The sequence below is a fragment of the Dreissena polymorpha genome, chromosome 11 (genome assembly GCF_020536995.1).
Source record: "Dreissena polymorpha isolate Duluth1 chromosome 11, UMN_Dpol_1.0, whole genome shotgun sequence".
NCBI classification, from domain to species: domain Eukaryota; kingdom Metazoa; phylum Mollusca; class Bivalvia; order Myida; family Dreissenidae; genus Dreissena; species Dreissena polymorpha.
Window position 1 is genome coordinate 51189063 of NC_068365.1, and position 23200 is coordinate 51212262.

Below are 23200 nucleotides of genomic sequence, written 5' to 3' on the forward strand. Positions count from 1 at the left end.
AGGTCACCATAGGGCAATTGTTTTTAACAAAAAGAACTACAGAACATTGAAAAATCTTTTCATTTGGCTGTTTAAAAGAGTTTAATGAACAAAGTGTTGTCACCAAACACATTTTAGCTACTATTTGCTTATTCAATATGCAGCAGTATGCTAATTTGATGAATGACAGAAAAATCCAAACAAGTAAATCACCCGCTACTTCTCCATCAAAGATGAACACCGGGTAGAGTTCCCAGCCTTCCTCAACCGTCTCCAGGAGGGCAGGGTTGTCATGGATACGGAGACCGTGGCGAAACCAGTGGATGGCTACCTTCTTTACCTCCACAGAGTCACTTGAAGTCTGGGCCGGTGGCATGGTTGAGGTCGCCTGTAACAGAAAACTTTGTTTGGATGTTCTTTAGCATTAATTTGATATGTTTTCATAATTTGGGGAGGGGGTTTCTAAGATTTGACCTCGTGACCTAGTTTTTGGACGCATGTGACTCAGATTTACATTTTTTCTAGATATTGTCAAGGTAAACGTTCTGACCACCCGAATTATTAATTTTTAATTTAATGTGTGGTTATATAGGATTATCAAAAATACATTTACACTAGACTCATATCCAGTTTTTGATACAGGAGAATTTATAATGACAACACCACATGGCAATATATAAGAATTAAACTTATTAATAGTGCGGTCCCTTATAATAACACATGTTTGTTTGTGGATTTTATTGGAGTTACAATTTTTTGAATGACCACAGACATGACATTCAAGTAAGTGGGTTTCGAAGAATAATAAAACAAAGAATACATTAATTGTATACGCATAGAAGAATTTACTAAGAATGGCTACAAAATGGCTCTTATTTTTATTAGTGGTGACAAAACAATCTAAATGATAAAAATTGGTGGCGAAAGAAAATGTTAACCCAGCAAGAGCCCTGATATGAATTCAGATACATTTGTGTACGTATATGAATGTTTCTTGTATGTGTTATTGGAATGTATAATTCAGAATAATGCAATAATGGGCGATAATATTTTATGTTTCTTTGCATTCAATTCAACTACATTGTATAAAATAGTAATTAAATGTAGACTTTGATTTACAAATTACTCCAAAATTGCTTGTTGATTGGCCATTTTTTTTTGGAATGGCAACACATTTTGAACAGGAGACATTTGGTGGGGAAAGAAAATTTATACCCAGCAAGATACCCATATTTATGAAATATTTCAATGGCCAAAAATACTGTTCTACTTCTACATAGATAGATATCTTCACCATAAAAATGTATTTGAAACATCATGCTGCTTTAATATTCCTGAGACTTAAGAAAAATATAACAAAAATCACACAATTGTATAATTGATCTAACAGCTTGAAAGATGTACGGAGCATTTTATTTCATTTAGAAACTGACTGCGTTTCATTTGTTTGCTAAATTACAGGTTTTTTTTTGTTAAATCAAAATTATTCAAAAGTTTTGTACATAACATCCTTAAAATTATTCATGAATTACTAAATTTGATAAAATAAGCCTTTTCCTGTAAATAAGGTAGCACATATCATCATATAATTTCCAACAACCACATTCGTAGGAGCAAAATAACTATATGAAAAAATGCTTTTACATGTACTTAATACCGTAATTACTCTTAGTTTTCATAATTACCAAAGGACATGTTTGCATGAATTAAATCTAATTTCATTGACATTGTGTTATAGTTTGTTGTACTGAGAGATATTCCAAGGCTGTACTTTGACCACAGAGAGCAATGATAAGCATTTTATAAACAGTATAAAAAAAAATAATTTGCACCAAAACAAACCTTGGAAATTTTCATTTTGTTTAGAGCTTTCCACAGGCCATTTAACGGTCCCTTGACGAGGTGCTTGAATGTTAAAATCAGAGTAGCGGGGCACTGGAATTTTTCCAGTGTATTTTTTTTAGAAACGACAACTAGCCATTCTTAAGATCATAGCGATAGCCACTTGCCGAAAATTTTGAGAGCCCATTTGCGATTCTCTTTCAATTACATGTATCTCTTTACCCATCTAAATCCTGCTTAAAGTCGGAGCGTCATTGTATTGGAAAATCAATATTGGCCAATGTGAGCGTGCAATTTGAGTGAGTGACAAAACTCGTTGGCAGGTGTATACAACCATGGCAAATTACAGACAATTATTTATTTATTACTAAATTTTAGAAAATAACCTTTAAACAAATCATTGCTGAATTCATTACACACAATTGTAAATGTTTGATTGAATTCTCAAATGAGCATACTTAAATTTATAACAGAAACATACTTCGGAATTTTAATGTATATGCGACATTAATAGCCTCAAATGAACAGTGCTCATATATTCCCAGTTGATCTCTTGTCTAAATAAAAAGCGCACAAAAATTATGCAGCACGTGTACAATGGTATATCATAAGCATGGAAACTGTTGGTGTATTGAAATGAATGTTATAATAAAAAGCACCCATCAGGTAAGGTGATTTACGCATGTTTAGTGGGAATACCCCTGTCTCGATTGGACGTCTATTTCATCAAGAAACACATGCCATAATTCATTTGGATCTTTAGAAAAAATGCTAACACTTCTGTTTGTGAATTTCTTGAGCATTTTTCTTATATATCAGAATTTTCTTTTAAAAATGGAATATACATACAAAATTGAAAATGGATTATTGGGTAATGAATAGAGATGGGAAAAGTAGTTAGTATGCAGTTTTAAAAAGCGTCTGGTTGATACAGAGGTATTGGGGAACAAATCCAATGGAGATTTTACTCTGGAAAGGTCAAAACATAAAACAAGAGGGCCTGAAAGGCCCAAAGTCGCTCACATGAGATAACAAGATTTTATTGGGACAAATCTTCTCACTAAGTTTCATGAAGATCGGAAAATAAATGTGGCCTCCAGAGTGTAAACAAGGTTTTACTATGGCCATATTAGGAAAAATGCCCAGCCCCCTGGCAGCCATGTTTTTCAACCAACCGGCATCATTTTTCAACTCTTCCAAGATATTATCGGGATGAATCTTCAGACCAAGTTTCATGAAGATTGGACAGTAAATGTGGCCTCTAGAGTGTTAACAAGATTTTACTATAGCCATATAAGTAAAAATGCCCCGCCAATTGGAAGCCATGGTTTTCAAGCAAACATAATTATTTCCGAACTCATCCAAGATATCATTGAGACCAATCTTCTGACCAAATTTCATAAAGATTGGACAATAAATGTGGCTTCTAGAGTGTTAACAAGGTTTTACTAAAGCCATATATAGCCATATAAGGAAAAATGCCCCGACCCTGGTGGCAATGTTTTTAAATCACACAAAACCATTTTCGAACTCATCCAAGATATCATTGTGACAAATCTTCAGACCAAGTTCCATGATGAACGGAAAATAAATGTTACCTCTACAGTGTTAACAAAGTTTTAAATTAGCCATATAAGGAAAAATGCCCCGCCCCTATGGTGGCCATGTTTTTCAACCAACCGGCATCATTTTTGAACTCGTCCAAGATATTAATGGGATGAATCTTCTGACCGAGTTTCATGAAGATGGACTATAAATGTGGCTTCTAGAGTGTTAACAAGATTTTACTATAGCCATAAATAGCCATATAAGGAAAAATGCCCCGCCCCTTGGCAGCCATGTTTTTCAAGCAAACGCAACCATTTTCGAACTCATCCATGATATCAATAAGACAAATCTTCTGACCATATTTCATGAAGATTGGACAATAAATGTGGCCTCTAGAGTGTTAACAAGGTTTTACTAAAGCCATATAAGGAAAAATTTCCCACCCCCTGGTGGCCATGTCTTTCAACCAAAGGGCATCATTTCTGAACTCGTCCAAGATATTATTGGGATATATCTTATGACCTGACCAAGTTTTATGAAGATTGGACAATAAATGTGGCCTCTAGAGTGATAACAAGATTTTACTAAAGCCATATATAGCCATAAAAGGAAAAATGCCCCGCCCCTTGGCAGCCATGTTTTTCAAGCAAAGGTTGCCATTTTCAAACTCATCCAAGATATCATTTGTAAAAATCTTCTGACCAAGTTTCATGAAGATCAGAAAATAAATGTGGCCTCTAGAGTGTTAACAAGGTTTTACTATAGCAATATAAGGAAATATGCCCCGCCCCCTGGCGGCCATGTTTTTCAACCAACCGACATCATTTTCGAACTTGTCCAAGATATTATTGGGATGAATCTTCTGACGAAGTTTTATGAAGATTGGAAATAAATGTGGCCTCTAGAGTGTTAACAAGATTTTACTATAGCCATATAAGGAAAAATGCCCCGCCCCATGGCAGCCATGTTTTTCAAGCAAAGGTTACCATTCCTGAACTCATCCAAGATATCATTGGGACAAATCTTCTGAGCAAGTTTCATGAAGATGGGAAAATAAATGTGGCCTCTACAGTGTTAACAAGGTTTTACTATAGCCATATAAGGAAAAATGCCCCGCCCCCTGGGGGCCATGTTTTTCAACCAACGGACATCATTTTTGAACACCTCCAAGATATTATTGGGATGAATCTTCTGACCAAATTTCATGAAGATCAGACAATAAATGTGGCCTCTAGAGTGTTAATAAGATTTTACTATAGCCATATATACATGTAGCCATATAAGGAAAAATGCCCCGCACCTTGGCAGCCATTTTTTTCAAGCAAACGTTACCATTTTCGAACTCATCCAGCACTTCCATTAGTAGGCGTACGGGCGTAAATTACGCCCCAAAACGGCAGTCGTACGTCTATTATGCAAATGGTGGATGTACTTTGGAAGTCTGATAATATGCATGTACGCTATTTTCTAATACACAACACGTACAAAATTAATGTCAACAGTAAATTGGGTTATTCAGACCGTTAACTCCACCTAAGAGCTACTGTTATCAATGAATTTCTCAGCGAGTGGCCAATATTGTCCAGCTGTCAATCAAATTCTTCTTGGTAAGCGCATCAGCCAATCAGCGCTCAGACAGCCGAATACACGCCGACCCCACATGAAGCTGTATACAATAATTTTAGCGACCTCTGCGCTACAAAGTCAGGCCCCTATCTTGCCGCCAGGGGAAGCCACCCACAGCCGTCATGAGGGGGAATTTTTTGCATCGATTACCTTTTATGAGCGATTTTTTTATGCTCCCCCAAAATTTATTTTGGGGGGGCATATAGTCGCCGCTTCGTCTGTCCATCCGTGCGTCCGTGTTTCCGTCCGTGCACAGTCCGTGTCCGGGCTATTTCTCAGCAACTAATGACTGGAATTCAATGAAACTTTATGCGAAGCTTCACTACCAAGAGGAGATGTGCATATTATCAGCGGGTTCTGGTCGCATGATTTTTTACAGAGTTATGGCCCTTTGAAATTTTCCATTAACTGTACATATAGTGCAATTCTTATCCGGGCTATTTCTCAGCAACTAATGACTGGAATTCAATGAAACTTTATGGGAAGCTTCACTACCAAGATGAGATGTGCATATTGTCAGCGGGTTCTGGTCGGATGATTTTTCACAGAGTTATGTCCCTCTGAAATTGTCCATTAACTGTACATATAGTGCAATTCTTGTCCGGGCTATTTCTCAGCAACTAATGACCGGAATTCAATGAAACTTTATGGGAAGCTTCACTACCAAGAGGAGATGTGCATATTATCAGCGGGTTCTGGTCGGATGATTTTTCACAGAGTAATGGCCCTTTGAAATTTTCCATAAACTGTACATATAGTGCAATCCTTGTCCGGGCTATTTCTCAGCAACTAATGACCGGAATTCAATGAAACTTTATGGGAAGCTTCACTACCAAGAGGAGATGTGCATATTATCAGCGGGTTCTGGTCGGATGATTTTTCACAGAGTTATGGCCCTTTGAAATTTTCTATAAAAAAATTAATGTCCCCCAAACTACTGTGCCCTCAAGACGTTTCCTTTTATCTAAATATATAGTGCAATATTGTGACAAAAAAAACCTTTGGGGAGCATCACCCGTCTTGACGGTTTCTTGTTTACTTAGTCTCTCATTACTTCATTTTTTAGCTCGACTATTATATATGAAATATATGTAGTGGAGCTATCCTACTCACCCCGGCATCGGAGTTTCCGTTCTGAGTTCAAATGTTAAAGTTTTTGTACTACCCCATTTATTTTCATTGTCCCTAGACATATTGCTTTCATATTTTGCATACTTGTTTACCAACATCACCCCAACCTATAAACAAGAGCAGACAACTCTATCAAGCATTTTGTCATAATTATTGCCCCTTTTATACTTAGAATATGCATATTATTGATAAATCTAAGTTAAAGTTTGTGTACTACCCCAAATATTTCCTATATCTTTTGACATATTGCTTTTATATGTTGCATACTTGTTAACCAACATGACCCCAACCTATAAACAAGAGCAGACCACTGTATCAAGCATTTTGACATAATTATGGCCCCTTTTACACTTAGATAATTGAACATTTTGCTAAAATTGCCATAACTTCTTTATTTATGATCACATTTTATTATTACTTTTACAAAACAACACTTACCTGAATACCACAATGGATTCCACCCAAACAATACCCCACACCCCTACCCAGAATCCCCACCCCCATTATTTTTTTCATCATCTAATAAATTACCACACCCCACATTATACCCCTCTCTCACCCCTCCACCTACCCCCCCCCCCCCCCCAATTTTTTTTTCTCCTTTATTTTTATTTTTGAAAGATCGTTTAATAAATTATTCAATATGAACAATTTCCCCATGATGGCTTACGTTATACTGTCAAGTCAAATAGTCGAGCGCGCTGTCCTCTGACAGCTCTTGTTTTGTACATGTTTGCACTATAATATTTTAATGTGATTTACATAGATATACATTTAATAAAAGGTTAGTAGCATGATACCAGCTGGCAACATAGGTCTAAAAGTAAAAAAAAAAAAAATTTTGGAGGGGGGAATTTTTAGCTGAAATAGGGGAAAAAAGTATACTTTTTCATGGGGGAAGCCGCCGATATTCAGCGGTATCGGCGGTAAAAAGTGCAAAACAAGGGCCCTGAAAGTTTTCATTCAGCAATCAAATATTTATTTAAGTCCACACTTTCCCTGAGGAAGAATGACGTGATGTTGTACATGAAGTCTCATTTTTGCATGATTTTTGTCTGTACATGCAATACACGAGAAATGTTTATTTGTTGGTAGAATTTTCTAAACTTTCTGTGAATTATAAAATCTGGAAATGATTTCGGATAACACGTTTAATTATACCCATTTGAAAATACTAAAATTGAATAATGTATTTTGTTATATCAACGGCCATAACACATAATGCAATAAGTAGTTAAATAACGTGTTTTGAGATTGCCAAACTATGCATACATATTGGTCTACATGCATGAATGACCTGACAAGCTATATCACAATTCGGAACGTAGTGTACTCGGTAAAATTTAAATTTAACACTTGCTTAAAATGGCGGACATTTGCAGACGTCAATATTGGCCGTACTTTGGTTTTGAAAATAGCAATCATAATAATACTGGATTATCGGGTAATGGATAGAGTTTGAACATTTACGTATATTAAAATTCTGAAATAAATGTGTGACTTTAAAATGTATGTCTTGGACGTCCAAAATTTTAGGCTTGGACGTCAGGACTTCCAACTTTTAAAAGCTAACAGAAGCGCTGCTCATCCAAGATATCATTGAGACCAATCTTCTGACCAAATTTCATGAAGATTGGACAATAAATGTGGCCTCTAGGGAGTTAACAAAGCAAATGTTGACGGCGCACGAAGGACCACGCACCATGGACAAAAAGCAATCACAAAAGCTCACCATGAGCACGTTGTGCTCAGGTGAGCTAAAAATATATGATATCATAATCAATTATTTTTAAAGCTCTTTTTTTAAAGTCAAAACAATCCAAATAGCTTAATTTGACTCTACAAACAGAAAAGTTTAATGTTTGAAGGGGGAAACCCTTCTCTTACCCATCCCTAACAGCACGGGGGCGCGGATAAATTCCTTTGGAAAGCACTGTTGTTGACTTAAGACATTCACATTTGATGCAGTGATCAAATTTTGTTTGTCACGCTTAGTGGGTATGCACGATTTTGTCAAATATTTATGAATTTATATAAAATGTGTAAAACACTTATAATACATAAATTTCAATATAAATTAAAATAAAAGTTAAGAAGAACATGTGTCGAAAAATGCGAAATAAGCCATATATTCAATTCTGAAATCAAACATGTCTGTACAGTCAAATTTGCCAGTATGTATATCATGCATATATGATGTGAAACTAAATTTAGTTTTACGGATCATTTTAATTTCCTGCAACTGTATCTATTCATACGACACACAAACACTAACTCCGATCCTAATAAAAAGACGAATGCTTTGGTTATTGTAGGAAAATATGTACGAAATATCTTTGTCACAATTGACTCAGGGCGCTAATTTATCTTTGCTGCAGTTAATAAAATTTGTCTTCAATGTTTAATTTTTCTTGCCTATTTTTAATTGTAACATATTTTTATCAATATACAGTCTTCGAAATTAGCACACGCCCGATCGCCCTTGGCGAGTAAAATTACTGCCGGGCACATACAAGAATTTGATTGGTTTAACAACATGCACCTGCTTGCTCACGTCATCATTATTGTTTTTGACCGGTGCATTTCGGTCACATTCAGTTCTTATCGACGGTTTCTTTAGCAATTAATGGAGTAGATGCTTTTTTAATAGATTATTTCAATCAAGCAATATGCTTCCGTTTTCGTCAATGTCAACAAATGTGATTGTTGACATAGAGGCTATGCAGTATCTAAGGTATGTTGATGGGCCTTAGCCCGGTAAAGCACTTTCAAAATAGAAAATTGACAATAAATTAGAAGCCTAGAAACGGTGCGAGGACACCAGAGAAAAGAGCACTGGTGTAATTATCGACTGTCTTTATCCTAGTGACTGATCATATTTCGTTGTATTCACTACTATTGAAACAAATGTTCCGCTTTACTATGAGTAGCATTTTAAGTGCTAAAATGTTGTGATTTGTAATATTTTTGGTAGAAAAAGTTTGGGCATGTACAAAATATGTTGGGCATGTAAAAATTCTTACGTAACTTGCCTGACTGGTATGTTACTTTTCAAAGCTAATTTCAAAGACTGGATATATTACAATTTAACACATATCAAATTCATGCATACCCACTTTAAGCAAGAACATAAATCATTTGGTAACTGAATTGTGAATTAACACTAGCGGATAAATCTTTAAGTTCATAATAAAACAAAATTACACATTTTAGTTCCAAAAATAATAAGTTTGGCTTACAAAGAGTGTCCGGAAAAATGTATTATCCGAAAACTATTGCTATTACGGTAAATGTGTAGGTATTATGAAGAAATATAAGAGGAGCCATTTTTATGAATTCAACAACTGTATGATCATTTTTCTTTCTGAATTGAAGGTTCTTACCATGACAACCCTTTAAATTGTATTCGAAATTCTTTTATTTTGTTATTGTAATGTTTATTATGTAACGCAAATAGTTCAGTTGCAAAAGTTGCACAATGGTTACTTTCCACTAACAATATTGGTAAGAAAAGATCTGCTACCATACAAAAGACTCCTTCTTTGACCTTCTCTGTTTCATAACATTTTTATCATCATTTCAATATGATGTGTTTTGTTTCTTTTTTTTTAATATTGACAACATATTAATCTTTCAACACTTTTAATTATTGCAGCGACATGGTATAAAATTGTTCAGGCTGATCGCCTGATACTTACTTAGAGGATAGTAGGTTTACTGTCTGAAAAGCATGCATGCTAGTATTGGGTTAAACTGGTCTTGTTCTCATAAATGGGAATTTTAAAATTGTGTCATCCATTTAAATTTATACATTAAAAAGAACGAACTTAATGGCTCAATCATATTTACAATAACACAAGTGAAGACAAAAACGGGTTATAATACTTAATTACGGAAAACGAACATGCAGTGGTTCGAAGGACAAATACTGCTAGGAGACTAGCCAACCACTCAACCAACGAAACAGCCAACCATCAGACCAACTCCAAACACCACGTTTAATTCTAGTTTTTTTTGTTCCAATAAACTTGGTTTGTATGAGACTTACGCATATACACGAGAAATTGTTAGAATGAAAACTCGTATTTTGTTGTTTACTGATAAGCATTGACACAAAACCCATGAGATTTCTAAGATCATCTCACAAGATAACGCGATAAATATTTTAAAAAAATCAAATTTCGATTTGCACTTGTATTTTGTTCAAGTGTTATGTTAAAATACGTTGTGTTCCTATGTTCCGTTTCACAACCGGTGCGTGTCTTTACCAAGATTAAGACACCATTCGTTGCATGAAGCTGAAATAATAAATTATCAGGGAATTTCCTCCAAAATTCCTCCTATTAAATCAAATTTGAATGTTTTATTTGTGTCTGCAATTTTCCAGCAGTTTTTTTACTGAAGATATCATATTTTTTTGTAGTTTCGTGCAAGTTTCAAAAGCGGAGCACCAGGAATTAGCCACAACAGTCTGGTGGTCTAGTGGTAACACACTGGTCTAACATTCCAGAGGTCCCTGGTTCAATTCCTGGCCGGGGCACTGGAAATGTTAGAAATGCTTCAAGTGTTTCCCACCCAACTAGAGATGTACTGGTATGAAACCCAGGTAATTCTCGCGTGTATCGGTGCTATACACTGAACACGTAAAAGAACCTAGGGATCTATTCGCAAAGAGCTAGGGTATCGCACCCGGATTCCTTGTATCTCTTTTCTCTTCTGTATGCTGTCTCTTCAGAAAAAAAACTTAAAAAAGGACCCTATTGGAAATAAGTGCTTGCACTTTCATGGGTTATCCTTGACCGCAAGGTCAAAATAAATAATAAAATAGTACCGCAGGACCAGGAATAAGCCCAACCTGTCCGGTGATACCGTAGAACCAGGAATAAGCCCCTCATGCCCGGTAATACCGTAGAATCGGGAATAAGCCCAACCTGCCATGTGATACCGTAGAACCAGGAATAAGCCCCACCTGTCCGGTGATACCGTACAACCAGAAATGAGCCCCACCTGTCTGGAACCGTAGAACCAGGATAAGCCCCACTTGTCCGTTGATACCATAGAACCAGGAATAAGCCCCACATGTCCGGCGAAACCGTAGAACCAGAAACAAGCCCTACATTTCCGGCGATACCGTAGAACCAGGCATAAACCACACTTGTCGGGTGAAACCGTAGAACCAGGAATAAGCCCTACCTGTCCGGTGATACCGTAGAACCAGGAATAAGCCCCACCTGTCTGGTGATACCGTAGAACAAGGAATAAGCCCCACCTGTCCGGTGAAACCGTAGAACCAGGCATAAGCCCCACCTGTCCGGTGTTACAGTAGAACCAGGAACAAGCCCTACCTGACCGGTGAAACCAAAGAACCAGGAATAAGCCCAATCTGTCCGGCGATACCGTAGAAGCAGGCATAAGCCATGCTTGTTTGGTGATACCTTATAACCTGGAATAAGCCCCACTTGTCCGGTGATACAGTAGAATCAGGAATAAGCCTAACCTGTCCGGCGATACCGTAGAACCAGGAATAAGCCCCACTTGTCCGCTGATACCATAGAACCAGAAATAAGCCCTACTTGTCCGGTGATACCGTAGAACCAGGAATAAGCCCCACTTGTCTGCTGATACCATAGAACCAGAAATAAGCCCTACTTGTCCGGTGATACCGTAGAACCAGGAATAAGCACCGCCTGTCCGATGATACCATAGAACCAGGCAAAAGCCGCACTTGTCCGGTGATACCGTAGAACCAGGAATAAGCACCGCCTGTCCGATGATACCATAGAACCAGGGATAAGCCCTACCTGTCCGGTGATACCGTAGAACAAGGCATAAACCCAACTTATCCGGTGATACCGTAGAATCAGGAATAATCCCCACCTGTCCGATGATACCGTAGAACCAGGAATAAGCTCCACCTGTCCGGTGATACAGAACAACCAGGAACAAGCCCCACCTGTCCAGTGAAACCGAAGAACCAGGAATAAGCCCTACCTGTCAGGCGGTACCGTAGAACCAGGCATAAGCCCTACTTGTTCGGTGATACCGTAGAACCAGGCATAAGCCCCACCTGTCCGGTGATACAGTAGAACCAGAAACAAGCCCCACCTGACCGGTGAAACCGAAGAACCAGGAATAAGCCCTACCTGTCTGGCGATACCGTAGAACAAGGCATAAGCCCTACTTGTTCGGTGATACCGTAGAACCTGGAATAAGCCCCACTTGTCCGGTGATTGTTACATAAGGGTGCATTTAAAAAATATAAAAAGTTACATTAGTCCTAGCTCTAGACGAATTATTTAGCTCCTTTTGCTAGTTGTATAGAAATTCCTCATGTAATCGCAACTTTAACATAGACAACATATTTTATAATTGCCAACAATTTGTAATATCTATGTATATTGAAATCCAAGTGATTGCAAAAGGAAACATACAGAATTAGCCCATTTTTGAACATTTAGTCTGCATTCCATTCCTCTACACATAGTGTTGAACATACATTGGCATATTTACAGTCATCTAACTTAAAAATGTTTAACCAATATTCAGCTTCAATTACAGCTCTGATCGTACGGAGAGAAGTTCTTCCTAGTTCACCATAAAAAAATAATTTTGAGTCTGTATTTTCACATTCAGTATTCTTTTACAACAATTTAAATGATTTCTTTCTATCACATGAGCGTCGTTTAATCCCCACAGCTCAGACCCATAATGAAAATTAGGCAATATAAGCTTATCAAATAAGTCGAGTTTACATTTTACAAACATTGTAGGGTATTTAAACATGCATTCTTTTAGTTTAAAAGTTGCCTTTGATACCTACCCTTCCAAAGTGTAAAAAATCCTCCGGTGTTAAAGCCATACCTTAATAAGTAGAATTACTCACAATTTCCAATAGCTCATCTTTATAAAAGAATGGTAAGTTTTTACTTAATGATTAATGGCAAGTTAATCTTCCACCTTTCTTAAAAATAATTACCTTTGTCTTCGAAGAATTAACATGTAGTTTCCATCTATCACAGAACTGTTCTAATAATGACAAACCCGTTTTCAACTCATCCTCAGTTACTGCCATTATGACAATATCATAGGCATAAAGTAGTAAAAATAATTTCAGCATACCTAAATCTATTCCATTAAAGCCATGCAACATATAGTGTTCTTTTATATTATATAAAATTATAAATACATCGAGAACAGAAACAGTGAGAGTGACTCCCTTGCCGTACCTTAACAAAGCATACGATTTGTTCTTAACTTATTACATTTCCCATCTGTACCCTTGATTTTACATTCATCTACAAACGTTTAATTATGTTAAGCATGTTACCTCTTACATCAAGTTTGTTTAGTTTGTACCAAATAATATCCCTTACCCCAAAATCGAACGCGTAGTGTAGTATACATAGGCAACATATAACTTCTTATGTCTCTGTTATCAAAGGTTGATAACAGTGTACAATACGATTCCCAAAGACGGATATACTATCAATACATACTGCAAACATATGAACATACGCTCGGTCTCTGTTGCGAATTAAGTCATTAATTTCGCACACACCAAACACGTTGTACATATATTTTAATAGAATTTCTTAATGTAAAATACTATATTGTATCAAAACTTGTTGATATTTGTGACTTTGTATACGTTTGAAGTTGACGCCATTAGAAATTATGATCAACCAAAGTACGATGGACGTTTTAGCGTTTTGGTAAAATGACGAATTTAAAAACAATTGTTTCAGATTCGCACATTTTCGTTGCAGTTATGATATTTGCAAGGAAACAGTGATACTGAACATTTACAATGATCCAAAATAGCAATTATATTCATCGATTATATATTAACAAGGGACAAAATTGTCACAAAACCAGGTTTTCATTGTGAAAAAAAATCTGATAAAGGGAGAAAACTCAAACTGAACTTTTGAAATGAACAAACAAAATTAACCCCCTTTGTAAGTTTGTTTTTTTTTAAATCTATTTTTAGTCGTGGCGACCTTGACATTGGAGATATTGACGTGATTCTTTCGTGCGACACACCGTCCCATGATGGTGAACAAATGTGCCAAATGATTTTAAATCTCACAATGAATGACATAGTTATGGCCAGGACAAGCTCATTTATGGCCATTTTTGACCTTTGAACTCAAAGTGTGACCTTGACCTTGGAGATATCGACGTAATTATTTCGCGCGACACACCGTCCAATGATGGTGAACAAATGTGCCAAATGATTTTAAAATCTGACAATGAACGACATAGTTATGGCCCGGACAAGCTTGTTCCGCCCGCCCGCCAGCCCACCAGCTCGCCAGCCAGCCCGCCAGCCCGCCCGCATTCGCCAATCTAATAACCAGTTTTTTCCTTCGGAAAACCTGGTTAAAAACACATACAATTATAGACCAGACACATATTTTGTCAGACCGTGTACCGCGTCTAAACACTTTCACACACAACTATGTCAATGAGATAAACATAGTCATACAATAAACATAAGCAGTATCGTATAAGGTTACGAAAAGGCTAGCAAATATACTTGTTATAAACGATTGAATAATTTGGAGAGTTCTTTTGTCATCATTACATTTTGTGGCATTACGAGGATTGATTGTACAAAGTATAAAATACACCAATGTTTCTAAGAGCTAGGATGGTCGGGTAGTTTGATCGATAAACTTTTACATCAAGGATCAAGGGTTCGAGCCCAGTGTGGGGTTATTTTTTGAATTAAAAAATGTATTATTGTTTTTATTGGAGCTATTAAGTTTCAATGCTTACATTTATAATTTAAAGCACAGGTGGTTACCGTGTTGCTATGATATTAATTAGTGAAAACATCATTTTGAGTGATAAATAATCATATTATAACGAAACATCAACTTTTCTGGAAAAAAAAATTCACTATCAAATATATATGTAACAAGGTATTCAACTCGAAATCGCCCGAAAACGGGGTGCATCGCTTTGAACAGCCATTACTCCATCAATTGTGCAGCGATTTTCATGAACCCGGTCTTATTCAACGCAGAAATGAATTTTCTTTTTGAATATGTAAATATCTTGTTATATTTCTACACATGCTGGGTCAAATTTTAAGCAATAAAACGATACACAACTCGCTTGACCTACTTGATACCGATCAGACAGAATTCATGAATGAATTCTCCAGTTGTAAAGACACACCTTCGCATTGGACCAATGAAATCACTCGTGTGTTTAAAATGTCAGTTAGTTGAAATGTATGTAAACAAAGGTTTCAAACGGCGCTGGACAGTTAGTTTTGATGCATAATGCAACGGCAAGCACATTAAGAATGTTTTTTTTCATACGTTTTATTGAATTATGGTATCGAGGTCCGTGAGCTTTGCATGGAAAATGCCTTTTACTCCGTGAAGATTTCAGTCTTAGATAATGTCTGATCGATGTTAAGTGGGTCATGCGAGTTGTGTATCGTGTTATTTCTTAAAGGTTGACCCTGTATTTGTAAAAATATTGCAAGACATGTACATTCCAGAAAGGAAATTCATTTCTGCGTTGAATAAGACCGAGCTCGTGAAAATCGCTGCACATTCGACGAAGTCATGGCTGTTATTTTCAGAAAAGTTGATTTTTCGTTATAATATGATTATTTATCATTGATCATCTAATGATTTCCCGCGATTTCTTCGAAGGTTGAAGAGCCTACTATTAGGTGCCGTAGCCTAGTGGTTAAGGCGTTAGACTAGAAATCTTTTGGGATATTCCCGCGCAGGTTCGAATCCTGCCGACGACGTATACTTTTTTGCGACGCGTTTTATTTATTTTCTAACGTAATTTGATTTAATATGGCATATAAGCTATTTTTCTTGTTAAATATGTTGCAATTTTTATGCATATTCTTCAAATATTAAAATTAAAACAACTTTATAGCGAAATTGGGTGTTTTACTGTTGAAAATACGAACCATGCATGTTGCATTTTTATTTTTATTTCAAAAAGTAAACGGTAAATCTGTCTATTTCTTGGTATTTTTGCTGTATATAGTGTTTCTATAAAAAACTAAGTTTAAAATATGACTTAAATGATACTATTTTGAATTTTATGACACTTTGTTTTTAACCGACCCAATTTTTACTTGGCTGAAATCACTTACATTTCATGGCGCTCTTCCATAGATAACAATTTGTAAAAAATAAATGTCTGTAAAAGAAATACTTATTTCATCTTGTTTAAACTTTAAACACCTTTACAGCATCTGTATACACCAACTGCATGCCCATATTTGGAAATTTGAATAAATTATGGAACTTTTATATATCCCAGGGGTGAAAATAAACTGGACAAAAGCCGAGCGTGGGGGTGGTTTTGAAAAAATCGGTATTTTTTTTTAAAAAGCATGGAAAGCCTACCTACAAATTTGCATGTAGTTCAGTGAAATGATGCTGATTAAGAAAATAATTACTTAGATTATATTTGGATATGTGCCCATTAGAGGTGCGCTACCTTATGACATTTATTTACAAACTTCAATACAACCTTAATCTGTGAAAATGTCGCCAAGGCTAGCCACTCCCGAGTACTGTAAAGATTCTGCGGAGCAGAGATTTCAACCACAAATGACAAGTTAATGACACACGAACTTGAATTACAAAAAAAAATTACAGAGGCGTGCGTGTTACGTAAAACAATTCCCCTGGTTGCGTGGCAACGCAAATTAATATCGTGATGGCAAACAATCTAGAAATGTAACTGAAGAAAATTATGCGTTTTTTTCTATGTTTAACACATTAAGAAACCGCATGAAGTTTAATACCTCTATATATATATATATATTTTAATATTCGTAAACTTTGTACCCAGATACATTGAATTCTGAGGAATAACCTACAAATATGATGCGGAATCAGGTCGTTTGTGTGCATGTACATGTTGAACACACGATAACTTAACATAAACTATAACTTGTTGCTGCATTTTTAATTAAAGTAAAATTCTGATATTTACCAGTGGCACATATAAAGAACTTGTATGTGTATGCACACAGCGGAGTGATATATTGGACTGTGTGCAAATATGTATGCACACATCGGAGTGATATATTGGACTGTGTGCAAATATGTATGCACACATCGGAGTGATATATTGGACTGTGTGCAAATATGTATGCACACATCGGAGTGATATATTGGACTGTGTGCAAATATGTATGCACACATCGGAGTGATATATTGGACTGTGTGCAAATATGTATGCACACATCGGAGTGATATATTGGACTGTGTGCAAATATGTATGCACACATCGGAGTGATATATTGGACTGTGTGCAAATATGTATGCACACATCGGAGTGATATTTTGGAATGTGTGCAAATATGTATGCACACATCGGAGTGATATATTGGACTGTGTGCAAATATGTATGCACACATCGGAGTGATATATTGGACTGTGTGCAAATATGTATGCACACATCGGAGTGATATATTGGACTGTGTTCAAATATGTATGCACACATCGGAGTGATATATTGGACTGTGTGCAAATATGTATGCACACATCCGAGTGATATATTGGGCTGTGTGCAAATATGTATGCAAACATCGGAGTGATATATTGAACTGTGTGCAAATATGTATGCACACTTCGGAGTGATATATTGGACTGTGTGCAAATATGTATGCACACATCGGAGTGATATATTGGACTGTGTGCAAATATGTATGCACACATCGGAGTGATATTTTGGACTGTGTGCAAATATGTATGCACACATCGGAGTGATATATTGGACTGTGTGCAAATATGTATGCACACATCGGAGTGATATATTGGACTGTGTGCAAATATTGCCTGGCCATGTGTATGCACACATCGGAATGATATATTGGACTGTGTGCAAATATTGCCTGACCATGTGTATGCACACATCGGAGTGATATATTGGACCGTGTGCAAATATTGCCTAACCAAGATGAGGCTGGCTTTGTCATGACTTAAGTGTATCGCACGATAAATACCCCAATGATGACAAGATTCAAGATTTATTTGCAACATTTCCAGAAAGCCATTGGCCCATGTGGACACATGTTGGTACATGCGATATGATAACAACATTAATAGACCTATAAACATAATTATGACAAGTACTTAAATTAAGTTAAATCAAGTCTGCGCTTTATAAATGTGATAAATATTACTTAAATTCTACAACCTACATAACTAACAACGCAATAACTGCTGTGATTGACCAATAGATCGGAATTTGTTGTTATACGACGACGGGTCATAACCATAACGTATTCCGGAATACATAAACGTTTTTTTCCGTTCAGTATGACTGTTTTCTGTTATGCATGATATTATTGACCTCAGTTTACCATTTTTACTGCATGTATTGGTTATAAATTTACATTTAACTCTTACCATTTATGCCCATGCATAATTATAATAATAATAATAATAATAATAATAATAATAATAATAATAATAATAATAATAATAATAATAAAAGCTTTATTTACAGAAGGTTACACATAAAGACAATGACATTTTATACATATTACGCAGATGAATCAATACTTTTTTACAATGTGGCCTTCTTAAAATAACATACACATATAGGTCTATAACAAGTAAAACATCCAAACAATATTTCTTACACCCATACATAACATACATTTTGCCTTTTAGACAGACACACATGATATATCATTGATAAGAAAATAATATGACATATCATTGATTAGAACATAAATATGTTTTATATTGCCTTTTAAAAGCAAAGATAGAGCATGCCATTCTTATTCCAATTGGTATACTGTTCCAAAAATCCATGTTATACGAAAAAGCTCGTTTCTTATAACCTTTATTTGCGTTGGTATTAACAATATCGTTATGGGTGGCAGATCTTAATTTATATTTGGGATTTCGAGAAAAATTTATAATATCATTTAAATATTCTGGAGTCTGATTGTTGACACATTTATATATCAAGATTGTCGTGTGGTATTTGGGAAGAGGACAACGACAACGAGCGAGGCATGGTATAGGGGTGATAACCCTGGGTAATGGTTAGGGTTAGGGTTAAGGTTAGGGGTCGGGTTAGGGTTAAGGTTAGGGTTAAGGCTAACCCTAACCCAAACCCGACCCTTAACCCTATCCCTTACCCTCTAACCCCCATGCGCATTATAATATCATGCCTCGCTCGTTGTCGTTGTCCTCTTCCTTGTCCTCTTCCCGTGGTATTAAATCTATTATTAAACGACAGCCAATTCAGCTGTAAAAACAATTCTTTGCATGGTGTTCTACTAGTATTTGGCTTTTGTAGAATTACTTTTGCTGCGCGTTTTTGTAAAACATTCAATTTTGTTTAATTGTTTTTTATTGGCGTTGCCCCAGATCGTACTACAGTAATCGAAAGTGGTTAGAATATATGAATTATAAAATAATTTCCTCATATCCGAAGTGTGATAATTTGATATCTTTTAGCAGAGTTATTTTACTGCCTATTTTAGAGCATGTTTTATCAATGTGTACTTTCATTGCAGATGTTAGTCGATATAAAGTCCTAAAATATTATGGCTAGTGACATTTTCAATAGCATTATTATTTATTTTCAGATCGAGGTTGATATTCTTATTTTTTTTGTTTCGAGCCAATACGCATGCATTTTTATTTATTGTGGTTTATCAACATGTTATTGAGGGTGTACCATTTTTGTATGGAATAAATATAATTTTGTTAGTTAGTCTGAATTTCTGAAGAATTGGCCCGTGCAGCATATAGTGTCGAGTCATCAGAATACAAGTCTATGTCTGATTGGTTTAGTAATAACCCAATATCATTTATATAAATTAGAAACAAGAGAGGGCCCAAAATAAAACCTTAAGGGACACCACTCTTAATAGTTAGAGGGGTAGAAAAAACCAGTCCCTAGCATGATTTACCATTTCTTTACTGTAAACCTTTCTAACGGAAAATAATGTGTATATTTGTGTATTAAGACGATGTTTTTATATAAGACTGAATAAAGTGTCTGTCTGTCTGTCTGTCTGTCTGTCTGTCTGTCTGTCTAACGAACTTCCTTTTATTCACATATTTCTATGACCATTTATGCAAACTATATCGCAATTTTTGTATAACTGACATGGCGTTATAAAAACAAAATGGCTAATTTTACTAGACTAATACTAATAATACTAATAATAGTACAAATCAACATCAAACTTATTATTATTTTTATAACAAAAATAATAACAAAAGAACACAGATGATGATTATTATTATATTTATAAGGATGATGATCATATGCTGATGAAGGTGATGTTATAAAATAAGATAATTATTATAATAATGATTTAAAATTCATAAATAGATAAATGAACAAGTAAATAAACATATAACTAAAATAACATACGTGTAACTATCTGACACTCTTCGTGCGAGTCGGGCAGTCTTCTGAACACCCTCGTAATATAGGACCTATTTATTGACAATCTGTACTAGCGAATGTATGAGAAGATTTAGAGAGGTTTTTCGTAGTTGCCATGACGCCGAGGTGACGATTGTTGTGACGTCTGTGTTTTTTGTTTTGTTTGCCGATAACTGTTGTATTTGTATATGTCGCGGAAGGTAGCAGAGTAGCAGACGACACTATTCATTGGCCCAAGGACGCTTAGTATTTCCGTCTTTACCGGAGAAAATCAATACCCGTTAAAAAGTCATATATACAAAAAGTAAATGCGTGATGTGTAGAAATAAGTATGAACACACTAAACTATTAGAGTGCCTTTACATTTTCATGCCGTGAAATCAAATGTTATTTGTACCAAATAATTGCAGGATGTAAGGACGATGCTAGAATTTGCTGCGAGCTGATTTTTTTCTGAGTAATTGGTCATGAAAAAAAAAGAACATTTGACATGTTTTACTATTTATAATAATGATAGACATTTTGTATACACAATATTTGCTTATGATCTTGTGTTCCCAAAGGTGCCTTTAGGTACAACATCTTGACCGTTTTGACATGAATCCCATGAGGTGGCGCTCGACTACCGATAGAGCGCTGTATAACCCGAAAACAAGTGATTAACCATCACAATATCTGCATAATATTATATTTTAGGGTAAAGCCATACTCGATAGATCAATATTGCCCATAACCCTGTTCAAATGTGGTAACCTAAGACCAATGAAAAAATAATAAGTTTTGTTTCTTTAAATCAATGAATTTCAAATAAACTGCAACCGATTATTGCAATTATTACCAAATGTTAGTTTTGTGTTCAGTTTATTCCCACATATCTTGTGTAGGCTGTGATCATATGATCTTCATCTTATAATCGATACTGTCCGATATAGTTATGATCGCATTTAAAGTTACCTTTTCACAATTTTTTGCATGTATTAAAGTTTGTCATTAAATGCTTTATAGTTATAAATGTAAAGATTGGATCTAAAAAGCTCCAGAAAAAACAAGACTAAAATTAAAGAAAGAAAAAAGGAACCTTCAACTGGGCTCGAACCACTGACACCTGGAATATAAGTCTAATGCTTAGACCATTCGGCCATCCGTGCTCATACCATGGGTGAGGTATTTTATACTTTATATACGCAATCCTCGTAGTATCACACAATATAAGGACAACAACAAAACTCCAAATTATTCAATCGTTTCGCGTTGCAACGCTTTTTAATTTTCAGGTTTTTAAATCGTCAAAAGATGCATATTTAAGGTCGTCGTGGTGTAATGGACATAGTGTCCGCCTAGCGACCGGGAGGTCATGGGTTCGATCCCCACCGTGGGAGCGTTCTTTAGATCTCCCCCAAAGACACCAAGTACTGGTTCTAGGCCCAGGTAGAGGACTCGAGAGCATTTATATAAGCCTTAGGCTTTCGATGCAATCGAGCTAAAATAAATAGGTTTAAACTAAAAGATGTATATAATTGATATTTTAGAGCATGGTAAATGTTCAGTATTACTGTTTCCTCACAGATATTATAACTACAACGAAAGTTTGCAAATCTGAAATAATTTTTTTTTAATTTTGTCAATTTACCAAAACGTGAAAAGGCCCCTTTAACGTGACGAAAATGGAGAGATGAAGATTTCCTGCGAAACAGGAGGCTTCATGATCCGTCTCACGAGAGAGACTCCATATTGTCATTCTACATATGAGCCTCGCACTGTGAAAAGCGGGCTTATTGAATTTGCTCAAAGTATTGTCCCATATTAACCCGTGCAGCCCGCACATGCTACTCAGGGACGACTCTTTCAGCGTTAACTGGACTTCCATTAAGAAGAGATTTGATTTAAACGAAAAATACCTTACAAGCGGAAAGTTTCGTTCCTGATAAGCCGGATGTGCGTTCCTGATAATGGGTGTGCGTGAAGTGTCGGGGACACATTAAGCCCGGTTTTCCCAGAGCGAGGCTCATTTGTGTTAAGCTTTTTCCACACTTAGATGCGTATTTTTACGCATTTGTAGTCCCTTAGACAGTCAAATTTTATTTAACCTTTCTCACTAGATTTAAGCTTTAAAGGTTTCATTTCAAACACTAAGATAATGATGAGTAGCAAACAGCATACAACCTTAACAGACTGCGTGTTACTCGCAGGCTCTTCTGTTTTTTTTTATGCTGTTTGCACATAGCTTTTTGACTTTGCTTCTGAGTGGGAAAGGGTGTAACAGTTTGTTTTGTGTTATACTGGTTGGTTATTGGTTCCTTGCCATAAATGCTATGCTAATTTCACTCATGCTGCTGATGCTGAAGTTTCACAATTTTTATATTTACTTCCTGAGATACTCATATGAATATCATGTGTCTCATACGGTTGCATAGATACGGTGGCAAAGAGAATGAAGGTTTATATTTTATTTATATCGTTATCACAATTTATTTACGACATACTAACTCGTGTACTAAATACTCGAGTGTGTAGAGCTGTACTCTCTAAAAAGTAAGAAAAGGTGTGGTTATGGGAGTCTCTATGTGCAAAATGTTGCATTTATTTTCGCCTTAAGTCGTCGCTTTTACATTAAATTATATAAGAAAAACATTTAGTGTATTGTGTCATATAACGACAA

The 23200-nt window shown here is 35.9% G+C and overlaps 1 protein-coding gene across 2 annotated transcripts in view; it reads right to left on the reverse strand.

Annotated features, from left to right (window-relative positions):
• LOC127850083 (cryptochrome-1-like) overlaps positions 1-20690 on the reverse strand; it is a 38407-nt gene extending 17717 nt beyond the window's left edge. Inside the window, exons 1-2 of one of the 2 annotated variants that reach the window (XM_052382848.1) lie at positions 20527-20690; positions 193-367 (exon numbers count right to left, since the gene is read on the reverse strand). In XM_052382848.1, coding sequence (XP_052238808.1) covers positions 193-355 — 163 coding nt within the window. In that variant the 5' untranslated portion in view covers positions 356-367; positions 20527-20690. Of the gene's footprint in view, positions 1-192; positions 368-9509; positions 9598-20526 lie in introns of those variants that run through there. The other variant, XM_052382847.1, reaches the window with a different exon arrangement.
• Between the last annotated feature and the right edge of the window lie 2510 nt (positions 20691-23200).